This window comes from Daphnia carinata, chromosome 2, assembly GCF_022539665.2.
Source record: "Daphnia carinata strain CSIRO-1 chromosome 2, CSIRO_AGI_Dcar_HiC_V3, whole genome shotgun sequence".
Classification (NCBI taxonomy): Eukaryota; Metazoa; Arthropoda; class Branchiopoda; order Diplostraca; family Daphniidae; genus Daphnia; species Daphnia carinata.
Genome location: NC_081332.1, coordinates 4,734,629 through 4,754,243, shown reverse-complemented (window position 1 = coordinate 4,754,243; position 19,615 = coordinate 4,734,629). Strand labels below are relative to the sequence as shown.

At 41.8% G+C, this 19,615-nt stretch overlaps 1 protein-coding gene across 1 annotated transcript; it reads right to left on the bottom strand.

Annotated features, from left to right (window-relative positions):
• Positions 1 to 56: 56 nt before the first annotated feature.
• Positions 57 to 19,148, bottom strand: LOC130686424 (calcium-dependent secretion activator-like). Its single transcript, XM_059494184.1, has 35 exons — positions 18,969 to 19,148; positions 15,623 to 15,969; positions 12,461 to 12,629; positions 12,227 to 12,385; positions 11,870 to 12,125; positions 11,154 to 11,338; positions 10,965 to 11,045; positions 10,545 to 10,717; positions 10,292 to 10,315; positions 9,903 to 9,996; positions 8,106 to 8,227; positions 7,889 to 8,033; positions 7,699 to 7,805; positions 7,392 to 7,567; positions 6,995 to 7,015; positions 6,729 to 6,923; positions 6,521 to 6,657; positions 6,244 to 6,431; positions 5,467 to 5,499; positions 4,914 to 5,015; positions 4,788 to 4,851; positions 4,579 to 4,702; positions 4,469 to 4,489; positions 4,271 to 4,386; positions 3,819 to 3,836; positions 3,204 to 3,360; positions 3,005 to 3,146; positions 2,791 to 2,946; positions 2,574 to 2,727; positions 2,453 to 2,513; positions 2,294 to 2,391; positions 1,722 to 1,847; positions 1,550 to 1,654; positions 956 to 1,080; positions 57 to 894 (listed from the first exon to the last, which is right to left on the bottom strand). Exons 2-35 carry the CDS (start codon positions 15,928 to 15,930, stop codon positions 648 to 650), a joined length of 4,389 nt encoding a protein of 1,462 aa, XP_059350167.1. The 5' UTR covers positions 15,931 to 15,969; positions 18,969 to 19,148; the 3' UTR covers positions 57 to 647.
• Positions 19,149 to 19,615: the final 467 nt, after the last annotated feature.

Below are 19,615 nucleotides of genomic sequence, written 5' to 3'. Positions count from 1 at the left end.
ACCTAGAAAAAATAAGTGTGCCAAAACGTTTGCACAAGAAGAGACAATGTGGCAAATCAATTGGAATAATTGTATTTTAAGTAACAAGAATTTGAGGCCACTACCACATCAGAAGTGCTGGATAACAAGAGGGAAAATGGACAACGAGTTGTTGAACACACGGGAATGAGACGTCGAAAGTTATTTTTGCCTTTTTATAAGAAAGAGAAGCATGGGTCAAGAGAAGAAAAGAAGAGTCAGAGCGAATTGAAAAAAAGAACAGGTGACAAAAGAGGGATGCAATAAAAAGAGCGAAACTTGTTCAAGTCTAGATCTATGTACAGCTTATGTATATTCACCAGCAATGCAGGCAGGATATAACGCACGCACCGTAATACTGACTAGCCACACGATAACTGAAAGACAGCGTAGTCTCTCTTTAATAAACAGGCTAGTTTTGACTCTTGGCATTTCTGCCTTCATAAGAATTAAAATTTGTTTGATCATGATAGTCAACTATGTGTGTGAAAGGTGTTGACAGGTGAGTAGGAGGATAGTGGGGGGGGGTCAATAGAAGATCAAGTAGGATAGTAAGATACACAACTCAATGGCACTGGCCTCCTTTCATTGATCAAAATCTTGTTATCTTAAATTATTATTTTTTTTTGTTAGAACCATGAAGATGGCCCACCACCGAGTTTACCACCTAAACCACCAAGCCCTTTGCCAAAGACATTGCCCATTCGACCAACCACCTGGGTAGTCACGTTACTAATTTTGTTGACGTAAGTAGCCGGATCCAAAGAAGATGTCGATCCCATACCAGCGCTTCCCGTACTGCTTTGTGATGTTTCACTGATTTTGACCTTTGGTCGAGACTCTGCTTCTTCATCCCCACCCATTTCATTGTAACCGCTATAGAGCATTCAAAATTATTCGAGATTTTATCATTTGAATAAATAACACCATGACTTACCTCATGCCCATGGTGAGAGCACAAGTGGCCTCTTCCGTTTGCATTCGCGTCGACACAGTCTGATACAGTCTCGAATTCAAGTTCTCTTCGATGACGCCTTGCAGTTCAAAATCCGTGTACAATTTCTAAAATAAAAACAAGAACGGTTATAGATTTTATCGAGTATATGCAAAGTATTCTATATCAATCTAAATCAAAGAATTAAGACGATACAAAAATAAGAATTTCGAAGAGCAAAACATAAAAGATATTAGTTGGAGAACAAAAGAAAACGCGTGTCTTACACTGATCCATGCCACGTACAAGAAGCTACTACGTCACGATAACAGACTACTCTATTTTTCCAGCACGAATCAGCTGTTGTTGCTCGGTAGCGATACGTTGCGCTACTACCACAGCGTCACGACCGTGGAGCGATGTTGGCAACATCCCGTGGACTTCTAAATCAGCAGGCAATTTCTACACTCGGTGGTCGAGGAACAACCAAATAAGGTAGAAAAATTGTTTTAAAAACCATGCAGGGTAAAAGACTAATGCAGGTAATGACTACTACTACTATCAAAAGAGCCTGGGCATCAACACACGAAAAAGTACCTTGACTATGTGAGCTAAACAAGTGCATTGATAGGGATGGAGAGAGTGGTTCATCCGGTCGGCCAGCCATGTGCCCAGCATTTGAATCTGGGCTGCATACCATGCCTAAAGTAAGAAGAATGTTTGAAAAAGATTGCATCCTAAGAATCGATAATTAAATTCAAAGTGTTACGTCAAACAAGTTGAGAATCCAAAGTTCGTCATTAACTTTGCTGCGGATTTGGTCCATGGAGTTGCGAGTGAAGTTGACATAGGCTTGGCCAAGATCTCGGCCCGATCCCGAAACATTCTGCTTGTACTGTCATTGGTTAAACGCCGTCCACGAAAGATGGCATTCACACACACAAACGGATACCAGCAGGAGAGGGAAAGAATTTCGATCGGAGTGGAAAAAACGAGAGCCAAAGGGGAGAGAAAAAAAGGGGAAGACAAGACCATAGAAAACAAAAAGAAAAAAGAAATTGTAAGAAAAGTCATGCGTAGATATTCGTGGTAAGGCCACTTGCATAGATAAAAATAACTGCAGAACTGAATAAAAGATACGAGTTTAAAATTCCATCAACGAGAACCCTGGCAGCGAAGGTGCTGCATCGTAGACCAAAGTAGGTAAAGGTAAGCCCAAATGGGCAAGCCAAAAGTTTCTCGTCAGTGGCAGTAAAAACGAGAAGGTTAAAGAGAGAACAGTCGGCATTCAATGGAAATAACTGGAAGAAAAATCATTCGTGAACGTTGAAATGAGATTACCGTAAAAGAAAGGATCGATCCGAGGATGGATCCCTCGTCGTAGCGCGCCAACTTGCTGATCACCGACTCGAGAACTGATAGCAACCGACTGACGACACCTGTCGTACATAATTGCGATAAAAGAAGAGCATGGTTTAAAAATTAAGCTTTGATTTTTACCTTGGGACATGGTGGAGGAAGTTCTCTCGATGAGCTCGTCGATTTTGGTATGATATTGATGCTATGAAGGGATTCAGAGTCAGAGAGTTTGCTGTTGGCGATGTCCTTTGCATAAACTTACCACATCAACTCCGTCAACAGCACAAAGTTTGAAAGACTGTTGCTTGGCATCGAGCACTACGTTGACCATAGCACAGAGTTCAGCAGGCAGGACATAATCTGTCGAATTGAAGGTGACTCCCTTTTTTAGCCATTGCTGGAAAGCGTTCTCTGTCCTATAAAGTTTAGAAGCGAACGATGTTTACATTTCTTTTGACAGAAAAAAACAAAAAGAAAACCTTTGAATGCATGATTCAATCATGTCACAAGCCATGAGCTTCAGCCGTTGTTCCAAGTGACGGGCAAATTCGGCATCTGGCCAATGCAGATCGTGAATAAACGACTGGAGGGCATCTAACTTCCAAAAAAGGTCCTCCGAAGTCGAACAGCCATTCCTGTTTTAATAAACGATTAATGTCAAACATAATCAAAAATTGATAACACCGTTCTCACCCTTTGATCTCCCATTTTTCCTTTTCGAATCCCTTGTGGATCGACTGGGCTATACTAGACTCCATCAGATCAACATATCGGACGACTTGTGGAGCGAAGGTATCGCGCAAATGCTGATGGAACCGGCCGTTCTTCAAATTATCTGTAATTGAATACCACAATTAGTAATTCGAATCAAAGATGTAGGAATCAAACGCACCGTCCATTCTGAGGTAGTCGTTAAGGATCTGGAACAGCGGGAACGAGTCCCAAGTGTCGGGCAATTGTTCAGCGAGAACGGCGTCCATGTCGACGGCGAAGAATGACCAAAATATCTCGGCGTGTTCCACCAGTAAGTCGCTGAACCAGGCAAATGCCTGCGTTACATTCAGCAAAATTTATGTTCCAGGTCATCCGCATTAATTAACTTAACACTACGAGCATCTACTTGGCAACCGCGATCTGCGTCTACTATTATTATAGGCATCATGGGTCTTAAAGTTAGGGGTAAAAAGCTGGACAACTAGAGCAGTGATGGGCGACCGACTAAAGACGTTAGGTTGTGTGATAGCTAATAGGAAACAGAGTGAAGACATGGAGAAGCCGTTCATACTCACTTGATCCTGATTTGTGCGAATGAGAGGGACAGAGACAGATTTTGAGCGACAGTTGAGTAGGAAAGAGGGAAAAACAGAGAGAAAGAACAGAGATGAAAAACACACATTATATCTGCACGTGAATTGAAATGAAAGTTGACGTCGAAAAGCGAGAATTCAACGGCGTAAAAGATGTGTCAGAAGAATCAAATGAAAAAAGATGAATAGAAACCGTCAACACTCACCCCTTTGAAAGCCTTTTTTGTGAACAACAGACACCGAACAAGCAGCAAGGCAAGATGGTTTGAGGGTCAAGAAATCAGAAAGAGAAAAAGAGAAAACCAAGACTAAGAATGAAGCTCAAGTGTCTTCAATGATGAAGATGGAACATTAATACAGACGAGTCGAGATGATCGGATTGAAATATTAAGCGTCACATTGAAAGTAAGAAGAGAGAGCGTGTGGCTGTTGGAACACGTAATGGTTATAGCACAAAAAGGCAAAGCCAAATTAGGCCATTTATGGGATTGGCAGCTTTGGTTATCGTAGGGTTCACCACATCTTTTTGCTTTACATTTTCTAACACAAATTTTGTTCTTTGGATTTAGCACAAGTACCACAAGTGCAGCCCCTTTCTCAGCATTAGGCATCTAGCAAAGTTCATTTAAAATCAATTGGACTGTTACATTACCTCAGCATAGTGTTCTTCATTCTGTTGGAGTAGATCGACACATAATTCAGCTAAATGAATGAGATCTTCCAGTTTCTTCATGGGAGGTACGCCCGGCTGTTCGCCACTCAAATCATCTGGGCAGACGATAGAAATTGGAATTAAATTACGTTAAAAGACAAATCATATTTGGAGCATAGCAAAAGCGATGGCACTTACCTTGAATCGTGGTCTCGGCTCCTAACGAATAAAAAAGCAATGCGGAATTTTTTTGAAAAAGCGTCAGAAATAAAATATTCAGAACCCAGCAACTGAGGATGGAAACTAACCTTCCACTTTGGCTTCACTGGCCAGCTTGTTATAATTGATGAGCGCCGCGTTCTCAAGGCATTTCTTAATGACAGCACGAACTTCTTCTGCTGGAACGGGAGTCATAATGTCCTTCATTAAAACCTAAAGATTTTCAAAACACGCATAGTTGAAACAAAGCACGTCTTTATTGGAATTCTTTTATTGCTCTAATATCAATTTCACTCACCCGTTCCATAAGTGATAGAGTAGCTTTCAACGCTCCTTCGGGACGGCCGAATGGAAAACACGATCTATCGATCACATTTTAAAGTGATATACAAATAAAGAAAAACAACAATTGAAAAAAATTTACCGAAAATTTGTGATTTGATATTCAAGACGAACGCGAAGCCGCTCTTTGATTTCTTGAAACTTGTCCTTCTCCTCGTGCGTGACTGTGCCCACGCCATCAGGCCTACAAATAGCGAACGTTCGTTAAAAATCAGGCCCCGTTTTCCGACTGATTTCTTGTGTTTCGGCATTCAAGACAGAACACATTGATTTGCTGAACAGGGGGTTTTGTTCTGGAATGGGTAGATGCTCGCAAGCAAACGAAATGTTTCAGTTTTCGTTTAGTGTGTCACGCACGGTTGAAACGGATTCGTCACACAAGGACAAACGTACAGGACGAACGAGAACGTAATACTGACCAACTGAATCCATTAAAAGGCGATTCCACGATTAAGTCACACATTTCACTACGAGTAACTAGGAAAAATTGTAACAAAAGTGGGGGGAGGGAGGGACCACAGAAAATGCATCAACGACAAACGAGTTGGGTTAATAGGAAACATAAACAATTCAACTACACAATAGGAGTAGGAAAGTGTTAACAAAAGGTTGTTCCAGAGCAATTAAAAGCCTACCTGGCAGGGGCAAGCACATCCCCGTCCGAGTGGCTACATGATTATGGTTTTGTTTTTAAAAGTTAAACGTTTCGTTTTTGTTTATGGATTTTGATTTTGAACAGACAGCAATCATAGCATTAATGGATACGGTGTTTGAACGTGTTAAGTTTTTTTTGTTTGTTTTTGGAGCCGGTTCAGAGAACAGCAAGGCGTCGGCAGGACAAAAGAAAGGTAAATAAATAGAAGATAATTAGGAAATAATAATTGAAAAAAAAGATGGAAATAAAAAAAACGGAAAAAAAAAATTATTAGAATTGAAGCCACCAACGAAGAGCGCTTCAGTTTAACAATCTACTGCCCAGGTCTAATTAACAAGATGATACTGGACGCAATGAATGCACCTTTAGTTTGGCCAACAGCTATTTAAACGAAATAACTCAAATATTGCATTCTGAACAGAAAATTAGGAGGGAAAGAGAAAGTGTTCCCCTTTCAATAGCATTTATCATTTATCACACACAGTAGGTTTGTTATTTGATTCAAACTGGGGTATTTAATGAATATCAAACGGACGTCGGGTTATTAAAAAACAGTCCGACAGTAATCTGTTTAGAAACTTATGCAGCCGACTGCTAAATAGTTATTTTATGCGAAGTACTGAACGCGATAAATCACGGCTAAAGCTAGTGCCAAATTACCCGAAGTGAATTAGCAATAAGAATTCGCCTCTTTAAGGAGGAAAATTATTAACTGTAATTGCACGTTAAAAATAATAGAACAAAAATGATCCCATACCGATTTCCGTGAACGTGCGAAGCACAGAAGGCGAAGGAATAATGAATCAGAGTGGGATCGATCATCATTCCGCGTTCTGCTCTGTAAAGCAAATCGGCCAGGTAGTACAAATGGCGGTAGCATCCCCGCACTCCGTAGCGAGCGCAATACTCGTCCAATACGAAGATTTGTCCGGGTGAGAACCAACCCTATTGAAGAAGATGGACAAAAAAAAGGGATGATACAAGGAAAGAAATAAATAAGATGGAGGAAGGGAAGTAGGACGCGTCTTAGATACCAAAGAAGCAAAAGGATCGTTCAACCGGAAATCCAACGTCAGCGTCTGGACCAGTTTGAAAAGGAGCGAATGATCAAACTTGACCGGATCGGCCGAGATGTATTCCTCCATTCCGTGTTTGCGAGCACGATCCGTGTCTAGAAAATTAATTAAATTAGCGTTTGTTTATTTTGGCTGAGATTTTCGGAACTTGGAACGGTGACACTACCTCCTTGGATCTTGGCGATGGTGGAACTTTTGCCCGATGGAGTCAGAGGCGGTGCGGGCTTGTGCGACTGTCCGGTCGCCCGGTAGAGGGCCATCACCCAGAGATGCGACTCGGCTTCGTCGTCGGCGGCAAAGACGACACTGTCGCCTTCCTTGACGGCGTTGAAGAAAAATCGACCGCCGTCCAGATCTAATGCTCCGAAATCGAAAAACCAAATTCATTCGGCCGTTGACAAATAACGACATGTGTGCCAGGCATTTCCTTACCCATTCCCACCATCAAATTGGCTGCACATAACAAAACAATAAAAATAGAAAAATAAATTAATAATCTTTACATTGTAAACGTCATCAACACAACAATGCAGGAAACGGTCCAGCGTTTATGTGCAAATGAACTGGTAATGTACTTATGTGCCCTAACGAGCCTAACATGCGTGCTGAGTCATCGTTACTTCCCGTTTCGCATTCAAAAACCGGGGAAAAGGGCGTATGGACATCCGCCGCGGTTTCCGTGACTTGAAAGCGTTTGGATTATAAATGATTTCGAGTGCGGAAGATAAACGACAGTCAAGTACATTTGTTCTGTCCTTTCCGACCATCACTCCTCTTTTCGCCCAACAGCCGAAAATGCGTTCATAATACGAGGCTGAAAAGGCCTTACCGCTGGCGGCCTCGATGTAGTCGACTGTGTAGCCATCCAACTGGAACATTTCGGATGGCTCTGTCTTCTTCTCCTTGTAGCTGCACATTGCAAAGGTGTATTGCGATACCTGAACAAGGACGTAATAGCGTTTCTTCCATTTCTTCCAAACGCCTTTGCCCCAAGCGTACAAGTACCTGGAGAATGGAACGAAAGCAGTTAGACTTATCTGTCACATTGCCAGTTGGATCGAAGAAGCGTATCGATTAATGCGTTAGGCTACGTACGGAACAATCACCCTCCCGAAAAATGTACGCTTTAAACTCACCCGCAATGTTTCATATTGAGCGGCTTGTCCATTCGGCAGGCGATTTTGATCCGCAAGTCTTTGTCGATGGCGTTTTTAGGAACTTCCATTTTGTGCCACTCGGGGAACTTGACAATTAGAAAAACAAACAAAGAGAAAAATGCAAAAGAAAAAAAAAAGAAATAGAATAAACATGTAAAGAGAAAAATACCTTGGAAGCCAAAGGAGTCGGACGTAGAACGATCCGTCCCAGCTCCTTGTCCTCAAGAGCGAACATGCCTTCGGCTTCGGCAAAGAGCTTCATCTTGACGAGAGGCAACGGATGGGTGGTGGTAAAGTCGCCCTGAGTGTCCCACCTAGAAATTTTATGTTGAAAATGTCGATTAATATTAGACAAAGGTATACAAAAATAGCGCATTATTTTTCACATGGGTTTCGAAGCTTCCGCTTGGTCCGTCTGCAACTTCTCGCCGCCTTCGACTTCCATCGTGCAGTAGACGATGCGATTGGGTGCCAGCGATTTCAATCCCTTCACTTCCATGATAATGACCTGTCGGCAGAAAGAAAAAAAAAATGAAAAACATTTTAAATCTAAACATTTCGTCAGCGAAAAAAATAAATAAATAAACAGTGAATAAGCGAATGCGAATGTTTGCAAAAGTGTTGGATTTAAATGCAGAATTGAATCGCATATTTCCATACGGAACTAGTGAATAAAAGAGCATTTCTTTTTGGGTCATACAAGAACGGATCGATCTGAATGATTCAGGCGCCATCGGAAGAGGCCGAGAAGACGTCGGGTAAGAAGAAGAATACAAAGAAAATGAGAAAAAAAAAGAGGCAAAGAAAGTTAGCGTGTGAACGTCTCGTCAATATATGAGCCCAACGGGAGCCATTATGTGCCTCTGACTGCTGCTGTTGGTTGAGAACGAATAGACAGAAAAGAAGATAAGGTTTTCGTTATTGCTGAATTGGCTTTAGCCAATCGGATTTCGAACGATGAACCACTGCCAAAAAGTATGGCGAATATTTCCAGGAAGAGGAAGGAAGCTGCAAGCCCACACTCTGTCTAAAAAAAAGAAGACTATCTCTGATTGGTAGTGCAGCTTTCATTGGATCACGCGTGTGGCTTTTTTTTATGCTATCCCCCCTCCCAATTGACAATGTAAGAAGCGGCGAACGATTTCAAAAGTCAGCTTTTACACGTACCGTTCGTTAGTTGACAATTCTTCTACATCAACAGGCTCGTTAGAGGATTATCCAACTATTCAAATGGTTCCAGCATCCCATTTAACTCCGCCAACTTCATTGGGACTCGGGATAATGTCAAAGTTTGTTAGTTTTCAAAATGCGATCGTTTGCTATGCTCGTCTCTTAACTTTCAATTTCCTGCCAAGTTTTAGACCACTCATCACGTTGGGAGCTGTCCTCTTTGCTGTTACTCGAGAATGCAATATGGCCGAAGAGTAGAAGGGAGATGCAGCTGCAGGGATTATTAGCTCATTAGCTAGGGACACAGGCCCATTCGGAGAAAGAACCTTGCAAAGGGCTCTAGCTAAACAACGACTGCCTTTGATGAAAAAAGGCAACCGAGCGAAGAGGAACGCTAACACGAGCCGATACAGTACTTTTGTTTTTTTCGAAACTTTTTTCTCCAGGATTCGACAACTCGCTGCCATCAGACATATCACGTTGATAAGCAAACTAACATCAAAATAGTTGAAAAAAAAAATCTCTTCATTCAAAACAAGGAATGGCGGGCACTAAAACGGCGAAAATAAACCATCGAATAAGAAAATGGATATGGAGGGGAAAAAAAATAGCAGTGACTTGAGGTCGGTCTGTATCGATTAGTGCGTTTTGTGCTTTTAGCTATGACGCCGCCGCCGCCGCGCGCGTCTACCAGCTAAAAATGCGGCTTCCGCGATATAGGACAGCCGCGAGAAAGAGAAATGAAAAAGAATAAAGAATTAGGGAGAAGAGAAAATAGAACGAAGAGCTGGAAAAAGAGAGAAAAAGGGCGGATCATAAATATAGATTGCGCTCTCCGGATGAAAGCTGTAGCGATGATTTCTGGTTGGCAAAAAAAAAAAAAAAAACATCCATCAAAAAGTTGTACATTTGCAAAAAAACGCAATTTTTTGGCAAGCAAAACGGACATCCGGCCTGCACACAAAACTCTAATTTCGCCATAAATATTAAATATTATTTTGCATTAAACGCACCTCGAGTGTAAAAGACAAGACGATATCCATTTTAGAGAGGGTAGATTCTCCATCGGGTCCATCCTGATCTAATCTTGAAAGCGATCCTTGAGACCTGTGTGGGAGAAAAAACAAGCAACAAATTATGGTGAATTCCGACCGTTTTTCTTCCGCACACACAAGCGACAATAACAAACAAGGAAAAAGCACACACACACAGTCGGGAAACGCTCATTTATCAATTGGCGAAGCCCCCTGTTTTCTACCCCGACCTCCCAATGATTATCAATATTGACTTTAGTTATTGGAAACATGATAGCTATCTCATGTTGTAAGAGGCCGGGATAAAAAATAAAAATAAAAACGATACATCAGAAAAACTCAGTTTCTTTCTAACACGATGCACTTGCCTGAGCAACGAGCTCCTCCGTTTCCTGAGAGCGTAGCCAAGCAACAGCAGCGGCGAATTGACGGGGAGAAGATAAAATATTAGGAAAACGATTAGATTTAAAGAAGGCAAAAAGAAATATTAAGCGAGCAGCGATGGCAGAAGATGGAGTTACTATCGGCTGTAATAATGGCTCGTTATAACATTAGTTGGGTGGCGATAGTTTGGAAATAAAGAGATCAAAGAGAGAAATAAAGATGAAATAGCCTTTTTACCCGCTGACGTTGTAGCGTTTGAAGCGTTGCAGTCCGTAGCGCGAGTCGGCCGATCCTTTACTGACGGGCAGCGATTCCAAATTGGCCATCAGCAAGTTGATGGACGATTTGAGTTCTTCAATGTACAGCACCTCCATCTCTTTCAAGACGAACCTGGGCATCAGTTTCCGGTTCTAAAAGAAAATTTTTTAAAAGAAAGGGAAGAAAATGAATCTCTTCGTCAATCTTTAAGATCGAAGACAGACGACGGCATGGAAGGAAACAATCGTGAGTCAGACACTCCGGCACATGTCAATGGCCGTGAAAGCGGAATACCGAGTGTCTGCACACAAGTAAGATGGAAAGGTTGGAGGCAAAATGGGGCATCGAATATCACTTCCACGCTGATATACATTGATACAGAAAGAGATGAAAAAGAACCTTTTCCATTTCCGCTACTTTTTGTAGTCGGCCATCCAGTTCTCTCCGGATTGCGGCCGCTTGTTCATCCGACGAATCCAGCTGTCAACACCAGAACATGAAAGAAAAATATTGTTATTTTTTGCGTTGCATTATTGTGGTATCATTTGCAAAGAGGAATTATTTTTGGCGTTGGGCGGATGTACGAACTTGTAAGGCGTTGAACAGGAGTTGGTGTTCAAACTTTTTGACACCGAGGATCTGCTGGAACAGGTCGTAGAGTTGCTCTTTAGACAAGGCCAACTCGCTGTGTAGGTTTTGGTTCATCTGCTGCTGCTGTTGCTGCTGAGATCTGGGGCCGCCTCCAGGCCTCCTCGAGTCGTCCTCGCCAACGCCTTTTTATTTTTTAAGAACAAAAAGATGAAAGTTTGTTCAGTTTGTGAAAAGAATGATTTCCGTCGAATATGAAACTACCATCTTTTCTTGCTAGTTTCCTTCGTTAAGAAAATATGCATCGAATAGAAAACCGGTTCACGAATCGAAACATTTTCCACTGGGAAAGCGCTCCTCATTTGGCTAGTTTTCCCCGACTTGTTTTTTTTTAATGATGTGCCACTTGCGAGCACAAATTTCCAACTTTTATAGCCCCACAAAAGGATTAGAAAGGCAACGCGCATTTAAAGAAACCCCTTAAATACTATTTTTTTTTAAAATACGAATAAAAGACGAGGCCATGTCTATTCATTGACCTCTGTATGGGGATGGCCAGTCAAATAGAAATTAAATTTGCATTGACGCGAACGGCATTGAAATGAAAGATGCCTATCGCACGTGTACATCAATTCCAATTTTCCCCTTCACGAAAAATGCTTAGCAACGTACAATTTAAATTTCATATCCAAAGAAAGAAAAGAAAAGAAAAAAACCTTTAAAGATGGCGTCGAATTTAACCATCCAAGATGTTAGGACCGTCTCTTTGGAAAGACCATCGATGTCGGGCAACGATCGAACTCGACGTTCGACACTCAACCGGAACACATCGCGAAAGTCCTGTGACGAGAGGCCACCAGCCGTGACGGCATGAAGAACTCGATCGGAGCGTAAAAACAGCTCCGTGTAGCTCTGAACGGCATTGTGGAACGCTTCGTCAGCCAGGATGGGTGTTTCGCCTTTCAGGAAGCTCTGCATTTTGCCCGGATGACATAAGATTTCAAACATCCATGTACTTGGCCACATTATCCTAGTCATTTGAAAAAAATATATATAAAATAATAAAAATGCACCTGGAAACGTTGCTGGAGCGACTCGAGCTGTTGCTTGGAGACTTTCAGTTGCCTTTTGGTCATGTCGGTCGGTTGTTTGGCGTTGAACGGGTACGCGACACAACGCGACACGAAGACGTAGAGCTGAAGCCGGCGCTTTCTCTCCTCTTCCTCGCGTTCCTGACGATCCCAGAATTTAAGTCTTTAGACCATGGAACAACAGAGAGTGGGGGAAACAAAGAATTTTAATTTCACCTGAAAATCCTGTTCGTTTTTATCGCTGGAGAGCGACGGCGAAGGCGATAACGGCCTGGGTAGGGATCCGCTGCGGTGCGAGGAGTTGAGCGAGGGCGAATGGGCCGGCAGGGTTGCGGTAGTTGAAATGGAAGTACCGCCATCTGGCCCCAACCCTGGCGATACGGACCTACTTCGCAAAAAATAAAAATAAAAATTGAGAAGAAAAATTATAAAATACCGAGTACGATATTACACTGAGAACTTCAAACGTCGCCTGCAGGACTCTTCTCTGTTCCCTTCAATTCTGGCCAGAGGCCCCGAGTTCTATTGAAGTTGTATATTACTCAAATACATCAAAACTGGCCAGGCGAGTTGCAATCTGTTTCGGACTTTGACTAAACCCGAATTCAGACGTTACATTTCCACGTTAAACTTGGGACCCCATCAGATTCTCGTCGGCTATGTCCAATTGCTACGTACCCAACTTTCGCTACAAAAAAAACGACACTGATGAATCGGAGGGAGCGGTACAAAAAAAAAAAAAAAAAAAAAAAAAGGACGGACACACTGTTCCATCACGACAGGAAGCGATATCGAATTATATTTTTCTTTTCTTTTTAAGGAAATATGATCGACCTTTACCGGAAATGCTTTTTTGATGTGCTAGGGAAGATTCATTGGACATCAATGTCTCCTAGTTGCTGGTCAGCTGAATGACGGACATTATCCGCGTGGGCAATCTACCCGACGGGTCATCACAATAGGTGATCCATCCCTTTTGACAACAACTCCCCCACAGTAAATCACGCAATTTAAAAAAAAAAAAAAAAAAAAAAAAAAGTTCCGTGATCCGCACAAAAAAAGATTGCGGATATTGATGTTGCAGCAACGTGACAGTTTCCTTCTTTTTTTCTCTTGGCCTTGTGTCTTTTGACTGTCTCCGTCTTAAAAAAAAAAAAAGGGAAATTCGATTTGTGATATACCGCAGTGCGGGAGTAGGTGACAATCGGCAACATGGCGAACAAGGCAACGCCGTTTCTTCGAAAGAAACTTTTCATCCGCATCTCACTTTTCCGGATGGGAATCCAATAAACTTTTTCCAACCCCCTTTTTTCTCCAGTCCGTTTGAAGTGGAAACAAAAAAGTAAATAAATAAAAGGAGAAAAAATTTAAAGAGGTTATTGGGCAGAGGATACACAGCTGTCTGATCGATTATCGGACTGAGAGTTGTCACGTTGCCAGTTGAACTCAGCCCGAGCAGCAGATTTATCAGGCCCCGCTGAAGGGACCCGAGTTATGTTTATCGAGCCGTGTGCACTATCCAATTTAACGTTGATATTTAAACTTAAAATGTTTCGTCAGTTCAATTCTGTCCCTCCTTGATCCCCGACTCCATTTTGCTATTTTTCCAGCTGACACAAATGCAGATGGACTCATTCTATTACGTTACTAAATATCCACTATCAAGAGAGAGCTGAAGTTGATGGGTTCCCCGTCTATCGAGACTATCAAGGGAACTCGATCTGTCAGTGTTGTTGGAGTAAACTGGGGGGCTTTGGCAATCTTCCGTGTCATTGTCTAGTTTTTTTTTATCACGAAACCTCGCACACGATGACCGAAAATGGAATCAAAGAGAAAACCAACAACACGGAACACAAAAAAATAGACAAAGACGTACTGATTCAATCGTATGAAAGGCTTCTGCATTTCATTAGCCGTTGTGATCGTTTCTTCAGCCGAATAGTCTTTTTCAGTCAATAAAAGACTATTTTTGTTTTTTTTTATTGATCTTTCTATAAATGGCAATGACTTTCGGCGCAAATATTATCGACCAACTGTTGATTTTTACGGTTTAGAATCGCAACGAAATAACACTGGCAAACGTCACCTACTTTCTCGTTTCGACGAATACTCTGGCCATTATGACCAGTCGTTCTACGTCAATTTTCAACACTACACGGACGGGAAATGACGGCTAAAGAAAAGGCAGGAATGAATTGGTTGAATTGGCACCGCGTGCCTTGAATTAAAATGAGAGCTATAAAAAAAAGGGAGGAAAAAGAAATAAAATTGGATCTATCAAATGCAAACTCGCCAAGTGGTTTCTCGACAATCAAATTACGGCACGCAAAAGGAAGGAAAAAAAAAAATAATAAAACTGTTAACTACATGAACAGTCGAGAGTTTTCCCCTTCACATAAACCGGTAGAATTTGCGACTTAATCAATTGAATTTCCCTTTAGGGAAACAGATCGGCAAACGTGTGGCCAACTAATGAAAAAACGAGAACACAACAAGCCCGCATTTAAAATTCCCAGCTGATGAGGGCTCAGCTAAAACTTTTTCTCCACATTTATGGATATTTCCAGTAAAAGTTATGCGTCGGAGCATCGGGTCCCCCCTCCCCCCTTAGTTGGCATTATTCTACGTGTAAACCAATTGACTTTGTGTTCGTACTCCGATGCCCTTGCGTGATGACGATAGAAACACAAAAGAAAATGAAAATAATAATTCCGAGTGTGTCCAATTCGGCGCACATTCCTTTGTTGTTAGTCTATCCTCCCCCTCCTTGTTTGACTCTAACTAACTCTTGCGCTGTTGTCTTTAGTCGACCCGAGGCGTCAAAATAGCTTCTACTAGAGCGAATAAGTCACGTATGTATACACGCAGCCCCAGTTGCGCCCCCCGGAGCTTGATTGGATCACATGCTCTATAGGTGAAAAAAAAAAAAAAAAAAAAGGAGAAGTGCCAGAAAGGAATAAAAGATCAGGTCACGCGTTCCCCTCGAGTATCTTGTCTCTTGCGGGTCTTGACAAATTCGTTTTGGTAGCCAGACTCGCTCAGTCAAAGCGAGCGACGATGAGGGCTTGTCATTCACCTCGTGTCTACATCAACTACGTCCTCCCTCCCCCCCCCCCCCACTTTCCTACACATCAATGTATCTTCCAGTTTTCGACGCCATCTTACAGACATGAATCCTATCGGTTAGGTCAAGATGGGGGAAAAAACAAAACAAACAAAACACATCCAGCTCTTGCATTGACGTCATACGACGAAGACGACATGGATCAATTTCGCTTCAAAAGGAGTCAGACGCTCCACTTCTTTGGGCCCTTATCGGCCGGACAAAGACATTCAAACTAAGAAGAAAAGGGAGGAATAAGGAGATCAATGCTTTACCTGGGCAGACTGCCCGACGACTGAGGGACATCCAGGCTGTTGGAAGCTCCTCCTCCTCCCCACGACGTTGCAGCTGTACTGGATGCAGCTCCTGCCCCATTGCCACCGATGCCAAGATTGCTGTTGCCATGACCTGCAAGCTGTCCAGGAGCTATCCCAAATGTGTTATTGGGACCTCCTGCAAACGAGCCGCCAACATCTTGGCCTTTGGCGGCCCTTTGCGAATGATGGTGATGACGATGATGTTGATGTGGCTCCTCAACTCCCTCCTCATCCGTTTCCTCTTCGGAAGAGCTGGGGTCAATCATGATACCGACTCAGGTAACCGGATTCTCTTTGCTCGCTTTCTGCTTCCTAATAAACACAATATGAACCAATAAAGAATAAGAGATGGCAAGGAACGTCATTGCACATAAGAACAAAGGATCGTACGACAAGGCAGGATCAAACATTTGGCTTTCTGATCGAATTGTCTTTAAATATCAAATGGAAGTATCAATCGCAAAACAAAGTAAGCCCCATACATTTGGCTTTGAAAATGATGGATGGAAAATGGAATACAAAATTAGAATAACCAATGTTATGTGGCACGCATGAAAAGGTATATTTGAAAAGGCCATTAGAAATAGATTAAGGGAAAATCGAGCATAGGCCAAACGTTCTGCATTCCCCCTTGAATTGGTAAGTCGATTGCGTGAATGTGTCATTGTGGTTCGTTTGTATTTTTCAGCACCGTCGCGCAAACAGAACCGTTACGAATCCTTCACGCACAAACTTTCAATCGATCCGTGGATTTATTGTCGTGCGTATGTAAACGATGAGGACGGGGGCGGGCGAAACGGCGCAAAACGGGGAACGAGGCTATTAAAAATCTCGGGTGTTTCGGGCTGTAAAAAGCCCAGTTGACGATCGAGAAGATATCAAAATATACATTTTGTTATGCTCTATATTAAATGAAAATAAGAGTAGGAGGGTGCCATATCTTTCATTACCGGACGTTAAAAAAAAAAAGGAGGGAGACTTTGCTGACGGCAACGTCGAATGATTATTACATGTACATGGGGTTACGTTACAGTAGACGGGCATAAATACGGCAGTGATGAGGGATCGTGCGGAGCTACTGTTTACAAAGAAAGAAAAAAGAGAGTGCCTAATGCACTTACACATAACGCCGAGGACGTAATGGAGCCTGTATGGCGCAGCACTCAAACATCCATCAGGCAAGCAGTATGAGTATATATATAAATATATATACGTACTGTAGTCTCCTGGACTCAAATTCGTTTTGACGTCATTCGATTAGGAAACGTTTCATGTGTATACAGCGAATTAAGCAGCTTATTCTGCCCTGGTTATGATTGATAAAGTATACATTGCAGCTCTTATGTACAAGTTCCTTTACAAACTTAGCCGCATATGGAGCAAGTTATTGGCTTGTCCAGTACACATTCCCATAAGTGCTCAAAAATCGACAGACAAAAAATAAAAATATATAGAATTGTTTTTCCTCTTTTTTCTTATCGACCCTATCGAGAAAAAAAAAGGGTGGTACTTTTTAGCCCATACCAATGAAAGAGGAGAGATCCCAACATGGAGGAGGGAAATCGATTGACTTTTTTTGTTTTTATTCGGGGCGTTACGACTCGATAGTTTGGTTCCACTTGGCTGATAGCTGCTGGTTTTTATACAACACCATTTCCCCCTTTCTTTCGCAGAGAGAGGCCCTCGCGCGATAACTAGATGGGTACACATATAGCATCGCTGTTTATCGATACGTTCGAAGAGGGCAAAACAGTATACGCACGGAACGCATTTTCATAAAAGCTGATCGATACAAAAGCCTCATCTGTTGGGGTGAAAAGAATAGTCCATTCCAAAGGACAATACAAGGTTGGCTATTACTACCCTAGCATAATGGTTGAAATCATCATTATTATTAGACTGTAAAAGAAAAGAGTTACTGTCATTAAAGAAAAATGATAGTTACAAGATGGAAAGGCGGGAGTACTCAAGGTTTCCTTTTTAATGACGCTATACATCAGAGAAATTGTTCCCCGACGCTGTTTCTCGCCCCACATTACTAACATATGGGACCCAATTTCTAAGACTGACGGTGACGAAACGTTTACCATGTTGTTCTATGCTGGACGATGGTGATTGGATATGCTGGAGGCCCCACAAAAAAGAAAAACGTGGGAGAAATGTTGCAGAACTCTTCCATCTTTTTCTTTTTTTTTTGAACCCAGCGATGTACTGCGTACGAAAGACAAGTCTTTTTGAATTCTCGCGATCATCAGCGTGAGCGAGCGGGAACTGGCGTGTGGTATTATGAGCGTCTTGCCTGAGCGACAGCGAAAGCTTTTCCAGCCTTCCATGTCCGTCTTCTATGAAAAGTTCAGCATGGAACAATAAATTTTGACCAAAAAACAAAAGACGCGAGACGTGAATCATAATGGATGTGCTGGGTTTATTCGATGCTATAAAGCCTCCCCCCCCCCCTCCCATCCTGATCGATCTGTTCGGGAGTGTCGTCCCGTTGATACCGTCGGGTACACATGTATCCATCATATTAGTTGATACATGCTGGATTATAGGAGTAAAAGTTGCAACTATGTATAAACTCGATGACAAAAGGATGAACCTACCCGCAAGGGCCTGTCGTTAATCGTCATAATAATATAGAACGATATGACAAATGCGGGAGTTTAGGAGGTGGACGATAAGGTTTTACCCACTTCTAAAAGACTAGACGGCAAGCAAACATTGACTTGAGCATCTTCAGGTCGATGCAATAACAAGCTTAGCGGACCCAATTACTACATACAGACACAACAATGTCGATGGCAAACACAAAATGTAGATGGCAAGACAGTGACAACAAGCGACATAAATATTACAAAGACCTTCTGCGTGAGAGAAGTTACTTTCAGCAATTGCCATTGTCATTATTTATTTAACGGGAATAATTTGAATTCTGAAGTTAATAGAGTCCAGACAAAAGATATTCGATTCACATCTTTTGAAATTGATATTTTTTAGGCAATGAAAGAGAAGCAATCGACTTAAGAGTTTCTTTGATGACACGCCATCCCAACGTGTACATCGAACTGCGAAACAAAAGAGCTCAAAACTCCCAGGGAAATGGATCGACTGTTAAGTGGGCTTTGCTTTTGACCTTGGGTTAACTTGAATGTCGTCTAGGTTCATTGAAACAATAGTAATTTTTGGAAAGGGATAACTTAGAAAACAAAATCCAACAGTGTAAGAAATTTTGGTAGACAAATACATTCGAACAACGTACCCAAATGTCTCAAAAGTGAAATGGTAAGTCCCATTGGTAACTTACCTCGTGGTTGGCTTCGTGTAACTGTCAGTTACCTCTTTCCATGAACCAGTGCAGTCCATAATCAAATATCGGATGAGATATATGGCATGCCCGAGAAATAATTCGGTGTGAACAACTTTTTGGGATTCAATTACATATAGTCTGATACGTACGTGCATCAAGAAATAATATACGTTGCGTTTCAACTGAAAACTCGACAAGACCTGACTAAAACTTTCCTTCGATTTTCTTATTTATCGATTGACGAGAAACAGCGTTGCGACAAAGAAAAATTAAAGCTTAATAAAGCAAAAATTTTAGCTTTTCGAAATAGTGATTTTTATTATATTAAAGAGATTAGCAAATCTTTATTAAATCGTCATTAGCTGCTAAGAATAAATGATCTCATTTGGGAACATCTGAAATCCAATTTTTGTTTTTCTGCGAGTGTCTCTCATTGTTGCAGATTTCAAACATTTGGCAAACATGAACTGGAAATATGTAACGAAAGAAGAATGTCAGCCATTGTGGATTATTTTAGTTACCGTAACTCTAAATAAACGACGGAGTAACGAAGGTCAACCTTCTAAATGAAAATCTATTTCTAGGACCAGATTTGTCTGAAATTCGATCGACACAAAGAAGCTTTCCAGCAAAATCGAACAAAA

Excerpts from the sequence above, each read along its gene's own strand:
- LOC130686424 (XM_059494184.1), bottom strand. The coding sequence starts at position 15,930 with ATGATTGACCCCAGCTCTTCCGAAGAGGAAACGGATGAGGAGGGAGTT. Across the intron at positions 4,852-4,913 it reads TATCAAATCACAAATTTTCG|ATCGTGTTTTCCATTCGGCC; the intron begins GTAAATTTTTTT and ends TGTGATCGATAG. Across the intron at positions 4,387-4,468 it reads AGCCGAGACCACGATTCAAG|ATGATTTGAGTGGCGAACAG; the intron begins GTAAGTGCCATC and ends TCGTCTGCCCAG.